The sequence below is a fragment of the Accipiter gentilis genome, chromosome 5 (genome assembly GCF_929443795.1).
Source record: "Accipiter gentilis chromosome 5, bAccGen1.1, whole genome shotgun sequence".
NCBI classification, from domain to species: Eukaryota; Metazoa; Chordata; class Aves; order Accipitriformes; family Accipitridae; genus Astur; species Astur gentilis.
Window position 1 is genome coordinate 5,764,386 of NC_064884.1, and position 22,918 is coordinate 5,787,303.

General features: G+C 41.7%; 1 protein-coding gene across 3 annotated transcripts in view; it reads right to left on the minus strand.

Annotated features, from left to right (window-relative positions):
• Positions 1-703: 703 nt before the first annotated feature.
• Positions 704-22,918, minus strand: part of CBL (Cbl proto-oncogene) — a 45,406-nt gene continuing 23,191 nt past the window's right edge. The window contains exons 3-17 of one of the 3 annotated variants that reach the window (XR_007505998.1): positions 20,808-20,954; positions 19,326-19,482; positions 17,665-17,786; positions 16,504-16,641; positions 15,582-15,669; positions 14,899-15,030; positions 14,272-14,475; positions 12,608-12,739; positions 11,113-11,490; positions 10,072-10,166; positions 9,354-9,509; positions 8,756-8,859; positions 8,051-8,233; positions 5,015-5,401; positions 704-2,316 (exon numbers count right to left, since the gene is read on the minus strand). Coding sequence is in view for 2 of the 3 variants with exons in the window: in XM_049800126.1 (XP_049656083.1) it covers positions 5,121-5,401; positions 8,051-8,233; positions 8,756-8,859; positions 9,354-9,509; positions 10,072-10,166; positions 11,113-11,490; positions 12,608-12,739; positions 14,272-14,475; positions 14,899-15,030; positions 15,582-15,669; positions 16,504-16,641; positions 17,665-17,786; positions 19,326-19,482; positions 20,808-20,954 (2,317 nt within the window). In the remaining variant the exon portion in view is untranslated. Of the gene's footprint in view, positions 5,402-7,271; positions 7,379-8,050; positions 8,234-8,755; positions 8,860-9,353; positions 9,510-10,071; positions 10,167-11,112; positions 11,491-12,607; positions 12,740-14,271; positions 14,476-14,898; positions 15,031-15,581; positions 15,670-16,503; positions 16,642-17,664; positions 17,787-19,325; positions 19,483-20,807; positions 20,955-22,918 lie in introns of all 3 variants that reach the window. The other 2 variants (XM_049800127.1, XM_049800126.1) reach the window with 2 other exon arrangements.

Consider the following 22,918-nt stretch of genomic DNA (forward strand, 5'->3'; position numbering starts at 1 on the left):
GGTATATTGGACTCCAACACCATCTAACAGATGAACCATCCATATTCAGCAAACAGTAATGTTATCTATGTATGAAGGATATATATAATAAATCAAAAATTACATATATGTAACATATAATTGCATTCCACAATTGTGTAATATATGTAATTACAGAAATGCTATGCAGTTATTAGAAAAGTAATTTAGAGTCCATAGTAATGTATTAACAGACTCTGTGAGAGGCAAGTGGTGCCTAACAGAGTAGCAGAGTGGGACTGACTCTTCAGGATCTGCTAGACCTCAACAGACACTGCAGAACCCATCAGACTTTACTAGATTCCTATGGACTCCCTTAGACTCTGTTCATGGATGTTAACAAACCCATTAATGTCATTCTCAGACTCTACTATGTCCTGATGGATTATAGACTCTATTAATCAATTCTATTAGAATACGTTAACTCTATAAATAGACTTATTAGTATAAACTTTCTATAAATCTTTCCTGCCCTCTGTTTGTTAGTATCCATGATACGAATTTCAATTTAACAGATAATTGTGGTAAGAGTTAAAATAGCGACAAAGTCAGTCAAAGTCTGTAAGAGATCCAGGAGCCTAACTGAACATCTCAGACTTGGGCACCCTGAACAAGATGACTGAGACAAGCTTAAGCAGGATATTCTTTTTCCAGGGCTCACAGAACCAACACAACACAGACAATATGCTACAACAAAGGAAATTTTATTTAAAAATAAAACTTTGTTTTGTTTTCTTTTTACTGACACAGGTGAATGAAATCCCAAACAAAGAAGCTCTTAGTGGGCAGCATACGAGAATGAAAACAATTAATAAATAACATTAGTATAACCTCTAAACATTAACAATGCATTTGCAACAAAATGAGGACTTTAAACCAAGTGAACCTTAAAGCTCAGCTACTCTCTGTAAGAATATTTACCTTCTGTTTTTCCTTATTCTTTACAGATCTGAAAGGATTAAATACTGCTATTATATTTTTATATTAATGACACTATTATATTTTTTTAAAATATTTTGTGAAAATCTCAACATTTTTAACACTGATATTATACAAATTGGTATTTGTCATTCAAGAGAAAGAACAACTGTTCCTCCCCCACTGGGAATTTCAAAAAAGATTTCTATTAGGAACTTTAAAAATAAGTGTCCTTATTCCCCACTAATTTTTAAAGTGGCACCTTTAAGAAAGTGCGCGGGGAGTTGCATTTTTTCTTGCTCACTGAAAAAAACATTTACAGTAATGACCCTGCCTCAGGATTAGCTACAGTAATGTAATCAGTCTAGTGCAGGAAGCAACATGCTGTACTCTGAGCCTATCTGGCTCCCCCAAGGTAAGGGCTCAGTAAAGGGCATGCAGAAAAGCTGTTTATAGTGAAAGCAAGTCCGCTGGATCCCAGCAGAGACACTCCATGCCTCAAGTTGCAGCACTTGCAGAGACAGACAGGCAAGGGCAGTGCAGCAGACAAGTTTTACCACTCCCCTGGCAGGATATGTCTCATTTCAGATTCCCATTCAGCTACAGTGGCATTGAACATACTAAGTCAGCTGGAAACCCTGTTCAGAACAGATGATACTTGCCTGCTTTCCACAGCTACCTGCTGCTCGCTGCGCAGAGACACATACTGGTCCCACACATTTTGTGCCCAACTCTTACTGTGCAAAGTGTTTTCTGCTTGCTTTGTGTCCAGGGTTGACAGGTAGGGGGAAAACCAGCATTTTTTATGAGCAGAACTCGTATTTTGTTACAAGCAAAGCCAATCCTGTCCTACAGTTCTACTGTCTTCACACCAGGCTTACTACAGCACCAGTCCAGACAAGTCACTGTTAGTAACAGGTAAAGTAGGAAACCTCCACAGTTGAAATGCTACAAAACACAGTGTCAAAGTTGAAGTGACAATTGCCCATCTTTCTTGCCCCTTCTTTTCACCCCTTTCAAAGCAGTCTCACGCTCAAAGGCATCTTTACAGCTTGTCTAGTTCGGGCTCTTCATTTTCACAGAGGGATGGATACTCAAATCTAGCCTAGCGATGCAGCATTCCCTTAAGAAAGGCACTAGACATTTGGGTTGTTTGTTTTTTTTTTCTCTTTTTTTTAAAGTAGCGTCATAAAGTTAACTTCTTAAGAATAAAGATCAAGGAGGTGAAGGGAAAAAAAGAGAAATCAATCTTAGGCTTACCTTTCTGAAAGAACAAGAAAAATACACTGTACAGTGCCTGGATTGACTTCACAGAGCACAGCCATAAGACATGGTCAGGACTCTGCTGCACTTCAGTGGTACTAGCAAAGGCTTACATTTCTAAGGAAGAAAAGCCAAGACTTAAGTTTTTAAAATCAGTTTGAGACAAACAGTGCACAGAAAGGACACATGCAGAAAAATTAGTGATACATGCCACAAAGACTGCTCTCTCTAATCTCTAATACCTGGAACAATACCCATAGAAACGTCTCTCAGCACATAAACCCCAAAGACTGGCTTGTAATAGCTCTGCTAGGCAGGATTTAATTTAACATTACAACAAGCCTGTAATAAAGGGCTTGTATGGGACAGGGTATCACTAGTCTGATCACACACACCGTGCAAGACAAGAGTTAAGGCTTTCTAGCTAGCTGGACTTGGCTCTTACACAGCCTTGGCAGTGGCAAGAGTCACATGCCACACAAACACACTTGCACTGAGTTTACACAGCAAGTCAGAAATGAAGTGGCTCCAAACCCAACACGGAGCTAGCGGCACCACTGGAGAGAATACAAAAGAGGGAAATAAAACCGTAGTGCTCCCTCACAAAAGGGTTTTTACCTGGTTCTCCAGGACAAAGCCAGGAAATAACTCTCATACACTAGGACTGGTTGCTCAGGCTCACAAGTGTAACATGCAGAGCTACTGAGAGAACAACCAGAGCTGCCCCATGTTCCTGCCTCAGCAGCATCAGTGCTGGGCTTGCTTCTCTAGAAGCTCCTACAGACACACTGACCAAGGCTGCCATGTGTAACTGGCAGAGCGCTTCACACAGAAAAAGCAGGACTGGTTCATGATACTGCTGACTGTTGCACACGTGGGCAGAGGAAAAACAACAGTTCTTCTTCCCCAAGTACAATATGCACTGACATCACCTTCTTTGCAACTCAGCACTTTCACCAAGGCCAGACCCTGCTCCTGGCTGCACCTGACCTCTCTCTGCACCATTGCACAGCACCATGCCCACTGACATAAATCTCATCAGTGTGCTGCATTTGCAAGTTTCAGCCCTGGCCCCAAAATAGCAACAGTGGTGACAGCCTGCAAAGGTTGCAGAAGATCTTCTTACAGTTTCAGAGAACATTTTCTTTACTACAGAAAGGAGGGGAGTAAAGAAGGACAGTTCATGCTTTTAAACTGCCTGGAACTCACTGCATCAATTTATAAAGGTGTAGATCTAGAGAGAAACCTATACTCTACATAAACCAAACATTTTAAGCTTAGTTCCCTTTGATAATACTTGTTAAGTTCTCTCTGCCAATTGCAAGTTTCTCTGAGATCTAGGCCCAGCTACTGGATTCTTTAAAAGGCTAAGCTGCATCCAACTGCCATAATCACTCCAACATTTCAAGCTGCAACCCTTTGCCTAGTGACTACTGCTGCCCTTAGAGAGATGCAAATAATACTAGACATGCTTCAAAAGTCTAATAGCCTCTCAGTGTACACAGAGCACTTGTTCGTTTGTCAGGCTGTGATCTGTGTACCCTACTTGATTTACATCCTCTCAAAAAGAGCCATACACTTCTCGCACGTCAAGCATATATGAACAGAGTTAAGTAGCTGAGTATTCAAGTCAGGTTTTTTCAAAGTAACAGCTGAGTACTGACTTTTAAAGCTGTGCGATCATTTTACAAACACAGAAGTTTCCCAGATCTGTTTCAAGATAAGCTCTGGCAATACCTTAGAGTAATGGAAATGGAAAGAAGAGCCCCCACGTTGTTTTGATAGTCATGCAGAGAACTGCTGCATTTCTTTTACTGGTAAAGCAGGTAAGATACAAATGAATACATCAGCTGCATCTACCAATTCCACAAAACAGCCTGGCACAAAGACAGCTGGCCTCCGCAAAAGTTCTCTGAAGGAGATGATGGAATGGGCATGAAGGCCAGTACTCTGCGACAGCCACCATGCAATTAAGATAAATAAAACATCATATTTACCAGGTGCAACATTCCTAGAGAAAGAGCGCATGGGAGTGTCCAGTGACGGCTGCTCAAGCCCAGCAGGGCCACAATCAAGTTTGAGCATTGAAGCACAAAATGCTCAGGGCTAAAAAGAGAAGCAGCAGCCAGTTCTTTGCTCTGACTCAAATTCTTCCCACCCTCTCCCACCCCTCAAAAACACACAAAACTTTCAGTACATCTAGCTGCCTGGAATCTGGTGCTGCCAGTGCTGCTGGCAAGAGGACACATGAGAGAAATCCAACTCCCAGCACTGTCAAGATCAAAATGCCTGACAGAAGCTAGTCACGCTATCTCCAGGCAAAAAGGGAGGACTTGAATCATAAGCAGTAAATGGTATTATTACAGGCAAGGGGGAAAAACACCATGGCAAACAGGAAGCAATCAGAAGATTCTTCCAAGGTCTCCTACTTATTCCCAGCAGAAAGTGACCTCCCAGCTGCTCTAAAAAGCCTGAGCCAGACACACAGCAGCTAACAGATCCAAACCTAGTACCATGAACCACAGGACACACCACACCGACCTTGAGACTTTGTTTCTCAGAGCATTCACTTAGAATTCACAGCACAAAACACTCCCCCCCAGCCTCCAGGGCATCAGCTTGGGGATCCCTTGTTGCGATGCCTTTCTCTACCAACACCCTGGAAATAAATCTGTTCTCTCAAACAAGAGGTAGGGGTAAAGGACTCCAAGACATACACTGTATAAAACACCATTCTGCTCCATTTCATTCCACTGCTTTGAAATCTGGAACCACAAAAACCTGATAACTGATTCTTTTAAGAGGCAGGACTGACCTCAGCATGAAGTCTCTATAGGAACCCCCTTCCCCTTTGGTGCGTAGCTGGGCTACGGCTGCCCAGGCAGTTGGTCCACAGAAGTTGCAGGTGTGGAGGTAATGTGCTATGTGGCCACATGCGCAGGGGAGGAAATGGAAACAAACTCCCGGAGAATATTCTTGGCCATTTCAATATTGTTATGTGCAATGACCAGTGCTTTCTGAATGTCCTGATATGAGTAACCTTGGCTCATTAGATTCTCAATCTCACTGGAGAGTTGCAGTGACGCACTGGTCCCACTGCTGGCTCCGCCTGCTTGGCAGCTCCCTGCTTTCCGCTCCGAATTTATTCTCCGTGGTAGCGGCTTTGGTGGCCTTTCTGGAACTTGAGAGCCATCTGTAAAACCTGGAAGGAGAAACAAACACATCACTTCAAAAAAGGACATGTGATTCTTGCTTGGAACAAAGCAGAAATGCCACTAGACTGATAAATGGCACTTAAAAAACATGACACTGAAAGCTACGCCACTTTCTCTAACCAGCCTAACCTCTCACAATGGTATGGATTAGCTCAGCTTCCCCTCTTGTGTGCAAAAATGGTTATGGAGATTTTCTTTAATTAGGAGGCCACATCAGGCTCATTTATTAAGATAAAACCACATAAATAGAAAAAATTGACAAGGGATGTATATGTGCCTGTGAGCAGAGCTCAGGTATCAGCCTTAGAACAAGAAACAAAGACCTGCTGGGAAAAAAAAGACACCAAGAATATGCAACTTTACCAAACATCATATTTCCTTCTAGAATCAGACAGCAACCCCCAGTCTAACTATCCAGATGCTGACCTCTCCTCACAAAACTGTTGTCCACATTGCAGCATGAGGGAGAGTATGCACAAAACCAGATCTATCAGTTATAACTCATCCACCACAACTGCTCAAGCAACTGAATTACGTTCTCTGAAGGTTCTGCTCCTCTCCCAGCCCATCAGCAGGCCAGGGCCATCTACAAGAGCTCCTGCTGAAGCTCACCCTACCTAATGGCTGACAGCTATGGCAGATCATTAAGCTCAGCCTGTTCTGCCTTTTCTCTTAAGTCGATCAGATGTGTTACTTGTCCATAGCCACATCATGCACTACTCTTGGGGAGAAAAAAGAATAGTCAATAAACCAAACAAGACACCAAACACTCCGACACATTGCTTTATGTGTTAATCCAACATCTGATAATTTTTGAGTTCTAATCTCCTGGATCATTGCAGAAAGCATTTTTGCCTACTTTGCAAATCACAAATACTCGCTCTGCATGAGTATTTGACATCACCTTAAAGAAAGTTTTATTTGTCTTCTGGAGAAACTCCTCAAGGCACTCAAGATAGAGTTTTCTAGCAGTAGAACTGGTGTACAACAGACAATTCTGTAAGACTAAGAATGTCCAAACAATCCCTTTTTAAGAGTGGACACTGCAGCACTGGTCAGAAAAGAAGCAGTCATTGTGGAGCCTTTCTGAAAAACTTGTACCAAAAGCACTAAGATAGAGAAGGCTCTTCAGGAAACAAATTCATTGAAGCTTCCTCATCAACCACAATGCAGTTCAACTCCCTCATCTTCAAAGTACAAGCTTCTTATACATAAAAGACTTTTTGTACATTTGAGAAAAAGGACTACCCACTTCTCTCCCCCCAATTGTCTTTTGAAAAAGCTGTTTCAGCTTGAACTGGATCAAATTTCAGAGACCATGGGTCAATTTGAAAGGGCAACTACTAGCACAGCTTTTTTTTGGTAAATGATTAAGAAACTAAACTGTAGGGCACAATGCATGAGAACATAAATCTGCCAAAATGCATCCCATACTAGTCAAGCTTGCTTAACACCATGCTTCAGCAGTAGCTAATATCCTATGTTTCAGAAAACTGCATATGCTTCCCAGAGCAGTAACAATCAGCATTTTCACAGCATTTTTCATTAGCGGATCTCCTAACACTACAAAGCAGGACAACAGCACTGTTATTTCAGGGCTGTAGAAACAAAGAATGGTCAGTGATGAAGCTCAGCACTTCATCTGGGAGCAAGCAGGATGTGAGCTCTCTTTGCCCCTTCCTACCCCTGGTCAACCACATCCTGCAGACACAGTGACAGACTGAAAAAGTAAGGCAGGGAGCAGGGAGGAGCGGCAAAAGCTAATAAACTTCTCTGCTCTAGTAAGTTCTTCTCAGCGCTGAAGAAGGGCAAGCTCAGGGAAGGGGAAGTGGTGAAGCAGGTGAATAGAATACTCACTGGGGCAAGTGGTCCTGGCTATAGGAGGCTCTGCCTCCTGTCTGCCTCCAGAAGGAACAAGAAACTCATTCCTCTCACTTGGCAAATCACCAGGGTGTTCAGACATGCTGAAAGTCCCCAACAAGAAGAGTTTCAGAGCTTCCTTTAGAGCTGCTGGGCAGTTGCAGGGAATAAGTCAAGCATTATGCAGAAAGGCTCTTGGAGAGGCGAGGCTTTAGTTTCTCCCTCAGAGAATGTGCCTTGCAGCCAGGAGGATAAGATGTCCTCTACTCCCCAGGGACAAAAAGCTGACCTTGTTGAGCCACTAGGTCCCTGCTCAAAGGAACTGACAGCATCAAGCAGTACACTTATGCCATCTGCTGGCAATAACTGCAGCCAAAACTGAGCCAGACATAAGCTGTGCAAGGTCAGTCATGTCATCTTTTACTTGGAACACTGATAAACAGCAACATTCTGAAGTTGTTTCATGCCCTGGTACGCCCTGGTACAAAAGGCATGCCCTATAGGAAACAGTGGCTTAAGGAGTATCCTTTAAGCTGAGGAAAGGTTTTCCTAACTGTGATTTTAAATGTGATTTGCTAGCTCAGTGATTAAATGACCAAGGCAGCGCATTCCAAGTTGTAAACCAAACTGGACACCTAAGAAACAGTGTAATTCTGCCTTATAAACCTGATTTTACAGCTTACATAAAAAACCTTGAGTGAGTGACCTAAGTTTCAAACATGCATAGCAAGTCATTAGTACCCACTACAACACGAAGAGTTCAGGTGTTCTCTAACCTGTTAGAGGGTCATTTTCCAAAGACATTCGGCTGAAGGCAGGTGTGGCATTGGAGATATCAGACAGTGTGCGACGAGCAATAGCAACCGGTAGTGGTGGTTTGGGGATATCATAGCCATCTTCTTCATTTTCTGACTCTTCAGGGCCATTGCTGGCAGTGGCTGCTGCCTGATCCACTTCATCTAGAATAAGAGGCACATTCTGAGCTCTGGGACTAAACAGAACTCTGGGACTGAACAGAGCTTCTGTCTCTCAAGGCAGACTCTGTTCCCCTGTAGTCCACAAACATTGACAGGACACAGAACTAAGGTTTTGTTGCTAAAACCCTGCATTCAATGGAAGCTCTTTCCAGAAGGTAGTATTACATTAAAAATACTTATGATAGATGTGGGCTGACAACTGCTGCCCAGGGAAAAAAAAAATAATACAAAAATCTTCAAAACCAGCATTTTTTTTAGCAACTCTTGAGTATTTTTACAGTGCATTCCATCCAGGGTTCTCAACAGCATCCCCACGTGCAGTCTGCAGTACACATATCCAGATGTTTCCACATACATCCTAGCTGTTTTAACAGTGAAAGGAAGTAACATCTAATTTAGACTAGAAGTAACATTTAATTTAGCCTAAAACGCTGTTCCAGCTGGGACTGGGACCAGTTCATTGTACCCCAGTTTCTCAGTTGTTTTTTTAGCACACCCACTCACCAGAAGTGTTGACAGTCTCGAAAGCAGAGGATGCTGCTTGGGAGTGAATGTTGTACATTGCTTCATACATACAGGCATCCGTCTGCTGGTTGCAGTCTAAAACGCTGAGGGAGAGAACACATATTTCCCTTCAGACAAGTGACAGTGGTCAACCACCACCACCTAGTCTCTGTGACTGAGACTCTGCACAGATCCCCACTTCAAAGTGAAATCACCACTGTTCTGTGAAAGAATATATGTTCCAGAAAAAGCTTTAGTAATGTATATTGCAGTACTGCATATCAGCTTAAAATAATTTAATTGATACCACCAGAACACAACCTTTTAATAGAATTTTGAATTTCAGTTGCTGCTGCTCTCAAAAGGTTACTGGCAGAAAGAGGGAGGAGTGGTTATCTAACTCCTTTAATACTTGAAAAGGATTCTGCAAAAGAGCAGTAGTCACCTTTCATTTACAGTTAGCTATGCTAGCCTAGATCTGGTGAATATCACTGGGGGAATTCAGCAAACCCAGCAAGCAAAATCTCCACCCTAATAAACAAATATGCTTTCCCAGAGCTGTGAGGAGGAAGCACAGTATGTACAAACAGAATCTCACCGTAAACTCTGAGTCATTTCCAAAGGCATTTTGATATCTGGTTTTTGTACAGCAGGACCTGGAGGCACCACAGGCAGAGAGGATGGCGACATGTATTCAGTGTCTTCATCGCTTTCAGACTGTTCCCCAGGAGGCAGTTTTGGTACAGGCAGTGGTCTGGAGGCAGAAGAAACAAGATATAAACATCAGAAAAACATCTAAGCCAAATCTAATTAATATCAAAGTGGCCTTTAAAATCCACAGTGGAAGTAGCAAGCAGCCATCTTATAGTGATTCTGTCTAAAGAAATAACCTGGCTCTTAGGACTCTCAGCAGCCCAGATACGAGGTCACGCTGGCACAAAGTCACTACGCAAAAGGAAGCTGACAATACCATACACATTATACATCACCTACTTCACATAAAGACCAACTCAGAAGTGAATTCATAAAAGAGCTAGTGGCAACTGTAGCCTGTTTCCTATTGCCACAGCCAAGGGTAACTACCAGCACTATCTGCAGATCTTTGGGATGCTAATTTAATCTAATTTCTCTAGATTGTGTATTGGGATGCTGATTACATCCACTTTCTCTAGATTGTTTATTTTGAATCTGTCAGAGATTGAAACTAAAGCTGACAGAGTTGTGTCAAATTCTGTCCCTGGCACCAGCATGGAGAGAGCCCTGCAATTACTATTCTCTAAGTTAGAAAAGAGCACTTTTGCTAGAAAACAACAGACCTGGCAGCTAAGGAGTAGATCGCATTGGCAGATGAGGAGGGTTTAATTTTGGGGTGTTCACACTCTGAGGTTGTTGTTGGACCACTGTTCAAGCTCTGAAAGAAAAAATTCCAAACCAGGAATCAGAAACACCACATATACCAGTGTAGTTGCAAAGCTGTCAGCCAGTCATTCAACACACCCTCTGGGGGAATAAAGAATCTTCATTTATTCCTAAGCATTTACTGACATCTTAGAAATCCAATAGTTCTGTGACAGTTTTCCCTCAGTGAGGGCACAAGCAGGGTTTTTCTCCTGTAGCCAACTGCCTGTTTACACAAAACCTGCAGGAACTTCGTATCTTTTGAGACTCCAATGGCTTTGGCAAATTCAGCTGAAATAGGCCAAAAGGCCAAAATAGAATACAAGAGGAAAAGGATATAGACAAGTACACACACACACAGACAGAATGACAACTGTGCGAGTGTCATTTTCTTAGACAACTTGGCTAAAAACATACTTGCTGTCAATTTTAGAAAGCTGGAGGTTTTAAAAGGAAAAATTAGGGGAATGGAATCAAAGAAAGCAAAACTGCCTGGGATTTCTTTCAGAGAACAATATGTTGGACTAAGTTACACAGCATGACACTGGTAATAGTAACAGATCCAAATTTAGCTCAGATTTTACTGTGTTAAACTAATCATAGCTACTGTGTATACATTTTATAGGACTGAAAACTGAGAGGAGTAAATTACACTTTTTCAGCATACCAGCTCCCAATACAAAACATTCAGGTTTTCAAAACTGAAAGGTGAACAGTGATCATGAAATTTTTGCGGCTCATGACTGCTCCAACTAGGATCTCAGCCTTGCTCCCAAGAGGCACGAAAGCACTTCCCTAAGAAGTCTTCTCATTATTCCCCCTTGCTGGGCACTCACCAGTTCCTTTCCATCTCTCCCTTGGCACAAGATTGCCCTATTCAGATGTAAACTATTAGAAGAGGGCACCTTGGAAGATTTAATTCCTGACAGACTATCTTCACCTCCAATAGGCCTACTCACCACTGGGTTGTCCAGGCTGAGCGTGCTCCCAAGCCGATGGCTGTCAGCCCTGGAGTCCATCTGAGAGGGCAAGGAAAAGGGCAGCGAGTGCCTGTTTGACAGTTCTCTCCCAGCCCAAGGGTCACCTGGGCTGAGAGCTACAGATGGGGCTTTTGGAATTGGCCTGGATGGCCACAGGTCCGCCTGACGGTTGGAGGGCACAGGGGGTGGTTTGTCTCTCGAAGGACAGTCTCCTGGTGTGCAGGGCAGGGGACGTCTCTGAGGTCGACCTTCAGTCCCAATAGAATGTGGCCTGTCTGGAGGTGGTGGCGGTGGGAGATCTCTGAGCGTGGGTGGGATTGGCAAAGGTTTATCCTTGTGAAGAGTACCAGGTGCAGCCTGGAAGGCAGAAGAATGTAAAATATTGCTTAACAAAGGTAGTCTAGCCACAAAATGTAAAAAAGAGGAAGGCAGGTGGCAAAAGGGTGAGTTTTGGGTTTTATCTATTTTTACAAGAAATTATCTCAAAGGATGTAGAGATCATCTCCACATGTTAACCCTCCAAAGACACCTCTTCTACTAGCTTGAAGAGATAACATAGTAACTGTGTGCAGCTACAGCCAGGCACTAAACACCCCAGATTGTTTTTCTTGAAGGAAAAAAAAAAAAGCTTATAGCAGCATTAGATTGGATTCCAAACAAGGGATACCCATCATTCAAGAAAAAGATTCAATTGTGGGTTATTTATACAAATTATCATTCATCAGTCAGCAATGAATATTCATAGAAATGGATATTTTCTTCTGCCTGAACTTTCAAGCATTATTTCATTACTTCATCCAAACCAGCTGAAGAACCACTGCCATATCTCAACAGCCAATGACCAAACACCACCGAGATCACACTACTGCCTTCTGCTAGCCAATCAGAAAACCAGTTAATCTCCCAGTCACACATATTTCATTCCTTCCTTAGTTTTCTATCTGAAAAAAAATGCTTGATGGAAAAATCTGTTTAGAAAAGTTGGGACAGGAATATGACCTTCCCACATCTAGCCTCCTAGCTAGAACAAAACACAAGCCCATAAATGCAGCTCCAAAGGGCACAGGCAGCAGTGGCTGAGGTTGAAAAAACAGTGACGATACTAGTAACAATAACTTGGTAGCTCAACAGGAGGACACCAGTCACCCTAAGGGAGCAAGTACTTCAGCATAGGACCAGCTTCTTTCTAGCAATTGCATGGATGAATGTGAAGAGAAGACAGGCCCTTTAAACAGCAAAAAGGGACTCTCCTACCACAGATTCCAGAAAGAAGCATTTGCTTTCAGGACAGACTGGGCCCTCTTAGGGAATGAAAGGTAAGTGGCCTAAGAGGACTACAGAAAAGGAAGGAAAAAAAAGCCTTGTGTGAAGTACTTAGGGATATCACAGAGAACACATAGTGTTCGCCAACAATGCTGCTCTTACTGCCTGCCCCATCAAAATCATAGCTGGAAGGGCAAACAGTGTGTTTGACCTTTGAAGTGGTCCCAGGACTGGAAGCCCCAGGCGGATTGGACACTCGCTGCTGCAAAAGATCCAGTCGTGGTGGCACGGGAGGAAGGGTGGCTTGTGGAGCTACTGAGAACGGAGAAGGAGGACGCTCGACCTGGAAAAGAAAAGAATGGGAAAATCAACAAATGACAAAATCCAGCAGAACTCCTTTTCTCTAGGGAGGCTTTCATGCTCTGTGACTTGTACTGGCTTCAATATCACTATTAGTAACAAATGACTATATTGGTAACAAACATACACCAGTAAATGAAGGCAATTACACAGCTCAACTGCATTTACTTGCAGCAAGCCTTGAAGGTCACCAATGAGCTTAGCTGTGGCACACAACTAAAAATGCACACTTAGCAATGGCACAATAAAAGACAAGCTGTTTTGCTGGAGTAACAAACCTGCCTTACTGGGCCCTGAGCAGAAGAAAGCTTCATTTCTTTTCAACGCAAGAGGGCATAATCTGCTGCAAAACCTACTTATCACTGCAGGCACCACAGTGCAAACTACTGACTACAGTGTCATGGGTGTAAACAGCATTCACTAGTGTACACCAACACCTCCATTTTTGTCCCTGGAAAGCTGTTTTTCCAGCTCACAAATCAGAACAGCGCCTGTTTTTCTCTTTTTCATGAAGTTTCTTTTACAAGCAAGGCTAGTGCTTTCTAACTTTGAAAAGCTTTACACAGTTTTGAACTCACTAATGTCAACTAATACAGAGTACTAGCCTACTGCAAACCACAACAGGATGTCATGCTAAGGAAATTGCTTTGCTTCCCCAAGCTATGTATACAAAAACTACCTCCAGGAATACGGTTTACTGTTAAGTACACTATTTCACAGGGTGGAAGCTAAAGAGAAATACGATCATAGGCAAATCAGTATAGAGGATTCCTTCTGACCAGGAAAGGCAGCTTATTTCAGTGAATTCAACTATTAAAAATGAGCCAAATTCAAACCCACTTCCCTATGCAGTAAAACAATTCTAAGTGCAGATATGCAAGAGCAGCAACAAGCTTTTAGAAAAAACATCTATAAAGAATCCCCGTCTTGTACACATCTCTGGGCAGGAAGTAGCACTAACGGCAGAGAGTTATCACACCTTTATTATACAAATTTATCAGACACCATATAAAAAGATGACAGTCAAACTGACTTCCTCAGCAAAACAGCCTGCCCTCTACCCAATTAGTCATCAGGACCTTGGGAAGACCGTATCTGGTTGGTTGTATTCATCACTGGGGAAAATGGATGAATTTTTGCTGATATGGGTGAACTATGGCTAATAAATCAAAAGCATCATTGCTAAGCATGTAGAGAAGTGTTATAAACCTAGATCTTACATTCCAATAGGTCAAGCCAGCCTTTTCACCCTTCTATGGAACCTTTCAAGACAACCCACAAAAGATCAAAGATTTTAAAGTGTGATCACCATTGCTTAATAGAACTGACAGTGTAAACTGAACTGACAAAACTGAACCTAAATCCACATTTTCCATACTGAGTAAACTCTTTCCTGTGATAAAGTCTGACAACCCTCACACACACAAATCACTCAAGATCACAAAAAACTGACAGAGAACATGCAGTCTTTGTACATACTGCCACATCTACTAGCACACACTCTGGTGACCTTACTTTGGTACCAGCGAGTTCTTTCATCATGAAGAGGGAATCATCAGCTCTGTCGTCATCATCATCATCATAATTGGGTGAGGGAGTTCCTTCTGCCCCTTGCCGTGATAATCCTCCCCCTCCTCTGGGGTCAAATGGGTCTACTACAATTGGCTCCGTGCCCTTGATTTCACAGCGGCAAAAAGGACAACCCTGGCCTTCTGATTCCTTCAGGGAAGAGAAGAAATCTGTTAGAACAGCCACTACATGCAGAAATTCAACACATAGTATACAAAGAGATTTAAACCTGCTTTTTGGCAGGTACCTTTCAACTGAGAGGAAGACAAAGGCAAACTGTGCTACAATTACGAGGACTATTTTCCCTCTGAAGTAGAGAAACAGCTTTTTAGCAAGTCCTCACACTCCTGCCTATTCCTATATTAAGAGATCAGGCATCTAACCAGCTTCTCCCTGTGCTGGTGAAGCTGGCACAGATGCACTGGTATTATTGAACTATGAGCTTATGTCCTTAGTTATGCTATCTATCTCCATACCTGAAGGAAACTGAACAGTTTTGAGAAGAGAATATACCCCTTCTGTAAAAGAGCAACTAGCTTCACTCAGATAGATTAACAAGAGGCAACGCCTCACCTGCCATGCAGTGAGACAGGACGTGCACATCAGATGGCCACATGGTTCAATCTTCACATCCTTGTCGTTTTCAGCACATATTTTACACAGCTGAAATGTGGAGCCCATCTCGCAATACAATTCATATTGTTCCTTGGGGAAAGAGACAGACAGACATGGTTGATACTGTCAAATAACAAGCATGATTAGTCATAGCTACAAGAAACCCAACACAATATCTGCAGAAAAAAAAATTCCAAACACAAGAACACAGTGCAAAGAAGAACAGAAGTCTGCAAAGATTTCACTACAATTTTATGTATTAGATACATCTGTTAAGCTCTGAAAAAAGTGCGCTTCAAGTTATCCCAGATTTTCGTTTAGGTGTCCCAAGAACAGCCTAGGAAATCAGGGCTCAAGACATGCTGGATGGCACAAGAGAAACAATATTTGGCAGAACATTCTTAAAAAAAAAATAATCTTAAAAATCTGTCAGCCCTGCATAAAGCTTTACCTAATCTTTGCAATCTCCTCTGCCCATTCCTACCATTCAAAGATTTCTGCAAGTCCTGTAAAACACAATACATCAGCCTTAAAAACAAGCCTGGGGGACACCAAGTATGACAGAATTGTATAAACAGCTGAGGAGGCTAGAAATTAGGAAGAAAGCAAGTGAATTTCATGGGATAGAATACTTTGCTCACCTGTGTAACTTTAATGTGGTCCTGAGGTGTGGGCTCACACAGGCCAGTCAAGTCAGGATTCTGATTCCGGCCATCAGGAAATAAATAACTGTAAGCAGTTGGGGAAAAAAGAAGATATCTCTCTCTATATGTGCATATACACACACGCATACACATACAGAGGCACACGCGCGTGAACACAAATATAATGTTTCTTTTAGGGATGGTGGAGGTAAGAAAGAATGAGGGTGAGAAGCAAGGGGTGGGAATTGAAGGTATTCTGAATTCAAAAGAAGTTTTGGAAGAATTTTACTGTCGGACAAAACCCAAACATGTCATTCTTAAAAATAAAAAGAAGCTTGTCTTCCTTCCTGGCATCAATTTTTATTTTAAACAGGATGTTATGGCCCCAGACTACTCTTCTTAAATCATCCTATAGTGAAACTGTAATATCCAGAGTAAGAAAACTGATGCCATAAGCAGTTGCCGTGGCTCAAATTAAGGACTGGACTAGAAAAGAATCTATAACAAGGGAAACACTGATGCACCCTTATCGTTTGCTATTGCAAGGGACAGTACAGCTCTACAGTGCAAAGATAGCTGTCTGAGCATTCTCGAGTGCCAAAACAGTTAAGCATATGAATTATTCCACTGACATCAATGGGACTATTCACATGACTGAACTGTTTTGCTGAATCAAGGTCTAAATAAAAAGGAAGAGCTGAGAGATGTCCAAAAGGGGCTCAGTGATGTCAACAGTGATTGCTTGACCTCTGCAACATGCTGCCTCTCCTGTGAAGTAGATAATGTGTGATGAACCCAGAGGGTACGTTTTACCATTCAACTGACTAAGTCCTCACCACAGGATTAAGTTTTATAAAACAAATTCACAGTGAAAAAGGGCAAAAGGGCAAAAAAACTTCATTTTGATAAAGTTACTTACAAGCCTTCCCTGAAGCCATCAATCAGTGCTTGAAAAAGAGGTTTGTTGTGGGGGATTGTCTGAAGAATGTTCCCATCTGCAGTGACATAGCCAATGGCCCACTGACCGAGTCGTGTACAACTCAATCGGAAAATATAACTAAAAACACACAAAGGAAAAGCAACTTCAGTTTGGACTGGAACAGACAGAAAAGATTAAATGCCCAGTAGGCAGTCTTTGTCTGGCTATCTCAAGTCAGCAAATAAAAAATAGTAGGAATAACTTGATGATTTATACCAGCTTTCCTCAATTTACCCCCAGGCAGATCAAAGGAGAACCTTGCAATCTGGTACTAAGTGAGAAAAGCATTCAAGCACTGGCCTCCAGGTGAAATTAAACCCAGAATCCAGAGCAAGAACAGTCAGCATCATTAAAATCACTTGTTTCAAATTAACTTTAAAAAAACCCAACAAACAACAGAACCAACAGACTACACAAGGTTTTCATTTTTAAAACCAGCACAGAACTAACAGCATAACAACAACCTCCAGAAATGAACACTTGGCCCTTCCGGCATAAAGAAAAATCCGTTAGCCCTGTTGCTTTGGGCCAAGTTCTACCCAGGACATTAGGTAGCCCAAAACTGCTCAGGTCCATAACGCCCACAGAAGCATGTGTTGCCCCCAGAGCCTCTGAAGTCCACCCAGGCTGCAGCATTACCTTGCAGCCAGCCTGCTCTGCCTGCCACACTGCTTTCTGCCAGAGCAAATACTGGTCAGCTGCCTTGTCTGTCTGAAGTTGGCTTCAGACGTACACACTGCTTCTGGGGGCTGCAATCTGCTCAGCTCTCCTGGTTTTATGCATATACACCATAAAATTATGGGACCTACAGACACATTCCCTTATTCATGGTCCTAAACAGGCCACTGTTTAGGCTTACTCTGGCAGTGTCTGCCTCTGTGCTCAGGCCTGAGGGAGCTGTTGTGACAATTGTGGGGGTGGGCAGGAGGTAAGTCACCACACAGAGGATAATCTCCAAATACAGGGCAAGCTAGGGTTTTTCACAGTTTAAATTTCTGAGGAAGGAGGACAAAGACAAAATAAAACCAATCTCCTCAGTCAGCACAGTAATCAGCGATGTTAGCAAGAATGATAAAAAAGCCAGTGCTGCCAAGCACTAACCTGCCAGGTTTGTGAATGAATTTCTGAAGCCGGGCTTTCACCTCATCATACGTTAGGAATGCCATATAACCAGGATGAGTCACCGCTAGGCTATTCCAGTTCCTGAGCAAAGAGGACCATGGCTATAGAAACAACAAAGAAACACATTAACCATGCACTTCTAAAAAGTATCAATACATACAATATTCCTTAATCAAAGGGATCAGTCCTTCAGTTAAAGAAGCAGGTTTCTTATCCCAGCATAAATCCAGTAGAGGAACCAAAACCTACATTCTCATGCAGCAGCCTTAGCATTTGAGTTTCTCTCTTGTCAGTGATAAAAACATCACCTAAGACAGACCTTAATCAAAACTCCTTTAATAAATGCCAAGGGAGAAGTCAGTGAGGTCACAAAAAGACTGCTCAAGAATAGCTACCAATTTGTGTTGCTTCTGCAGAGAAAATGACTCATTCCTGAGACAGGGATAAAGACAGGAGTTTAAAAAGATTATGCACAGGACCAGAAACCATGACTAGTCTGATCTCTTAACACCGACTTCCTATACGGCCTCAGGAAAGTGACCTCCCCTCTCTGTCTCAGTTTCACTGTGTGCAAGATGCTTGTGACTACTCCTTAACCAACTAACCTCACATGGGTGTGGCAAGGATTAGTGGCTAGTCTAAGATTTGAATAAATAAACCAGCACATGCATGTTAAATATTCCTTAAAACGATGTACAAAAAGTCATAACAACCATTCGGAAGCTCTCAATCCTGAGAAGGGCTTTGGTGTCTAAATCTCATCCATTTTTCCCAAATTTCTCAACTTGTCTAAAAGATGATATTATCTCTCCCTAAGAACTGTGCATCTCTTAGAAACTGCAGCAACTCTTAACTTGCTCTTTATGTACTATAGTTGGAAAAAGTAATGAATGAGATCAGCTACATTGCAAAACCAAACATGGGAATTTTTCATCTAGGCATATCTTAATTACAACCCACCCTATCACATGGGAAAAGGCAAGTCAGAGCCAAAGAAGTAAGTGTTTGTTCTTGTAAATACCCAATTGCACCATCAGAAGCTGTGTTTTTGAGTTTAGCACTATTAAAGACTGTGGGTTGGAATTTTACCTACTATTAATATCACTTCAGTAATACAGATATTTCTCGTGCACAGAACACAGACATGTCCACAACATCCTGGCTGTGTCAGTTCAAAAGCTAGGAAGCCCAAATTTCTTTCCATGCTTGTGCTCCATTCTGAGCAAACCCCCCCATGGAAAAATAAAACTGACAAGAAAGGATGGACAAGGAAAGACAAATTGATAAAACTAAGCTTCACATTTCCTGGCTTACAGGAGTTCTATCAGAACTTCAGTCTAAAAGTGACCTTTGAAAGGGAAAAACTGATTCATGGGAGGATAGTGAATGTGCCTTAGAGTTGCAGTATATATTTAGACAATTTTTTTTTTCTACAACCAGAAGTATCACACACTTTTACTGCAATATAGGGTCCTAAGTATTACTAGAGCTGTTTAGGGGATGAAGGGCAAGATGACCAAATCCCTTACAGCCTAAGTAATGTCAGTTTAGTGTGTAAAATACAGTTTTTGTCCTGGGAAAAGAGTCTAACTTGAAGCACTGAGACACATTTCAAGTGATTCATGTTCCTCAATTCTTACCTGAAAAAGTCGTGTGAAGATATCAAATTCAAATACTGAAATGTAGTCATTGCACGTCAAGTCAATCGTTGACTTCAGGGCCATGGCTTCCAGGCCTGAACTGATTGGATGCACTTCATGCAAGGCCTGACGGAAGCTCTTCCAAGGAACGATAGTCCTGGGGAAAACCAAGCCATCTGTAAATGTGATATGCTGAAGACCAGCACCTTACATATATTTTTTGATAATGGAAGAGAAGAAAATCAAAAATCAAAATCAAAATTATCCACAAGAGATGTATTCATGTTACGCAAGGACAGGATTTCTTGATACTGCAGGAAATTAGCAGCCAAATGAACTTCAATTTTCTCTGCATATGCAAAATTTTGGAATCTGAAGTCTAGCTCTGCTTTCTCCTTTCCTTTCTTCTGCAGTCCTATCATGTTAATACTTGTATGTACCCTGGGCTGTACACAACACTATCACTTGATAAGAATTTAATAACGTTGCAGCTGGTAGAGGAGTTAACAGTAAGCCTTTATTAGAGGTCTAGATAGTTTTAAAAAAAAAAAAACCACCAACAAAACCCCCCTGCAACAATTCTCTAAAGAGCGATTAACTGGAGAAGTAAGATAATCAGAAGCCAAAACAGAGGCTCCTGTTTAAAGGAATATTTTCCTTCTTTTAAAACATCAAGCGGAATAGAAACATAGAAAGAACATGCTTAGCTTCAGACAACTGTGTTATTCATGAGCAAATATATTATTGCTTTTTGTTCGGACAGCTCTTTATGTGAAGTACCTCAGTTACCTCAGTTAGAAAACAGTACCCAATTCCATTAACTTTCATCCTGTAATGTTGCTGCGGACACCTCTACAGTTCATTTAGTCAGCGTTTTATTCGATACAAAAATTAAAACTGACATTTCAACAGTTTGCACGAAAATATACATTGCACTTCACTTTCTCCTTCATTCTATCTTAACAAAGCCATTATGCAAATTGACAAAAGTTCAGAGAAGCCAGAAAAAAGGTGAGTAAGTGATTGGAAAGACTAATTGGAGGGAAGATGAAAAGAATTTAATATAATGGCTTAGCTAAAGGACAAGTAATATTGGGGGCACGGTAACCTTTGGAAGAAGAAAGCAGGTTTTTTTGCATAGTTCATGGAGCTTTCTTACAATTTAAGGAATTAAATTAAGGAGAGGAAAATTTAAGCTGAATAATCAAGGGAAACTCTGTGACAATACAAGAGTCTCCTAGGGCAAGACCCATCACTTGACACATTTAAAACAAGACAGGACAAAGAACTGGGAAATATAATAAAGGAACAAACTTGTACCTCACCCCAGAGAGTGGACCAAATGACTAGTAGGTCTCTCCCATCATTCATTTTAATCTGACAAAGACCTTTCTGAACAACAAAACAGAATTTTTAAAAATACATAATGCTTTGTGCAGTTTGTTCCCACATCTCTATTTTTAAGCACAGTTAGAAACTTACTTTTCACCAAAAGCCTTTCTCCAAAATTCTGCAGCATCTGCCTTGGTGATCCGGAACGTGTCTCCCTGGAAAAGGCCGCTTGGGAAAATACCTTTAAGTTCTGCCAGCATATGGCTGAATATCAGGGATAACTTTGTCAGGTTACGCCTACAAAGGAACACAAAAGCAAACGTTTCTTTCAGAAAAGACAGACATGGTTTAGCACTCTGAACAAAACAGATATAGTACCTATTGCAATTCAAGAATTATCCCAGACTAGAAAACTTCTCTTATTTGGGACCACCTTTCAAGTATTTACCCAGCATTCAGAACACATCTATCATAGGGTACTTATCAGCATGGGCTGTGTTTGTCAAGACATTTTCCACAATGACTAACTTTGCATAACCTCTTTGAGGTGGGCAGGTTATGGCCAAGGCGCAGCCCCCCCGCCCCAATGAAATACATTCACAGAAAACATTCAAAACCAATATTCAGACCTCACCTATTAAGTAACAGCAGAATCTGAGCCAAAACCTCATCAGACTCCTCTGGTCTTGGGTCTGAACATTCCTTATGAGAGCACATAAAACTACTGCTGCCTTGGACCGTCCAAACTGAATGTCCTTCCAAGTCTCCAGAAGGTCCCGATACAGTAGATCTGCTCAGAGCACATCTAACTGATAATAACAGGCCCAGCCCCCAAGGGAAGGTCAAAACACCTGCAGTTTTTTCCTAAAATGGTAATAACTTACATACAAAAGCTTGATGGTCAGGGCATTCAACCATATTGTGTTGAATAATTATCCAATTTGAATTACAAATTGGTACCTCTCTGCCTGATGACATTCATATATCAGGAGTGCTCTAGTCCATCAGGGTATGCCCTTTTCTAAACTGGAGAGGGAAAGCTGGAGAGGAAAAGAGATATTCTATATTCTCTGCTTCAGATTTAGTGAATGCACAAAAGAATTCCAGAAATAGAAGACAGGAGGACTACTGCCTAGCAGAGAGGACACAGCACCATTGGGAGCATTTTGGGTTATATGCTTCACAAGAAACTAGCATTGGATTGGCATCAATTTCCAGTACAAACCGCAGCCCAGGACTGCTTCTTCCCTCTTTGTAGTCTTAGTGACTATGTTAAGGAGGTAAGCTCTATGTTGTTAACTGTGCTATGCAGAAATAGAGCTTGCTTGGGTACCTCAAAGCATCAATGCCTGTAGCAGCACAGGAATACCAAAATAACAGTCTTCCTACTTAGGAGTCAAACAATAGTACCATTACACACTAGGGAGGTCATCCTTCACTCATGGATGGAAAAAAAAAAAATAAAAAAAATCTATTCACTAGTGGCACCTCTTTCTCTCATTCCTTTATCCAAATAAAGGATGACTCTCTTCTCTTCCACTCCATTACATTCTCCAGATGCTAGGAAAATGGAGTTCCTGAAAAGAGACAGGGATATTTCTAGGCTAGAGGCTTTCTTTCACCCCCATGTCACATGCTTAAAGGTAAAAGAAGGAATGAGTATTATGTGGGAAAGGACAATCTCCAAGTTATGTCTAACAGACCTGAGCTGGTCTTAACCACCTGCATTAACCATCAAAGGCATCGCACAGACTCAGTTATGACAATGAGCAACAAGTTATTTTGCAGACTGCAAAATACTGAACCATTTAGAGAGGGACTAGAAGCATCCCCAGTCACATAGTGTTTTCTTAATGTCTTGTTTTCCAAGCACTCTCACTAAGTATGCTACTATTGTAGTGTGCCATGTCCCTGAAGACAGCTGTGTTTGGCAGCAAACTACGCTCCCCCCCAGGTTTCAGCCTTTCACTAATTTCTAGTATTCTGGTTGGACTGGTTCCAATTTATTACTTCATGTTGGACATTTTTCAGATACCACTTGCTCCAGATATGCTACTCCTAGTTGAAGTACTTATCCTATTCATCAGCCTGATTGCAGAACTGACCTCCAGCTAAAGGAGATAGGTAACTATCTCCAGCCTTTCTGCAAAAATTCTCTGGATGTTTGGGCTTAGGTCTTTTAGCTCCATGTCATACTCATAGAGTCTAAACTCAATTAGAATTTACCTAATTTGCTTGACATATATTCTACCATTTACTCA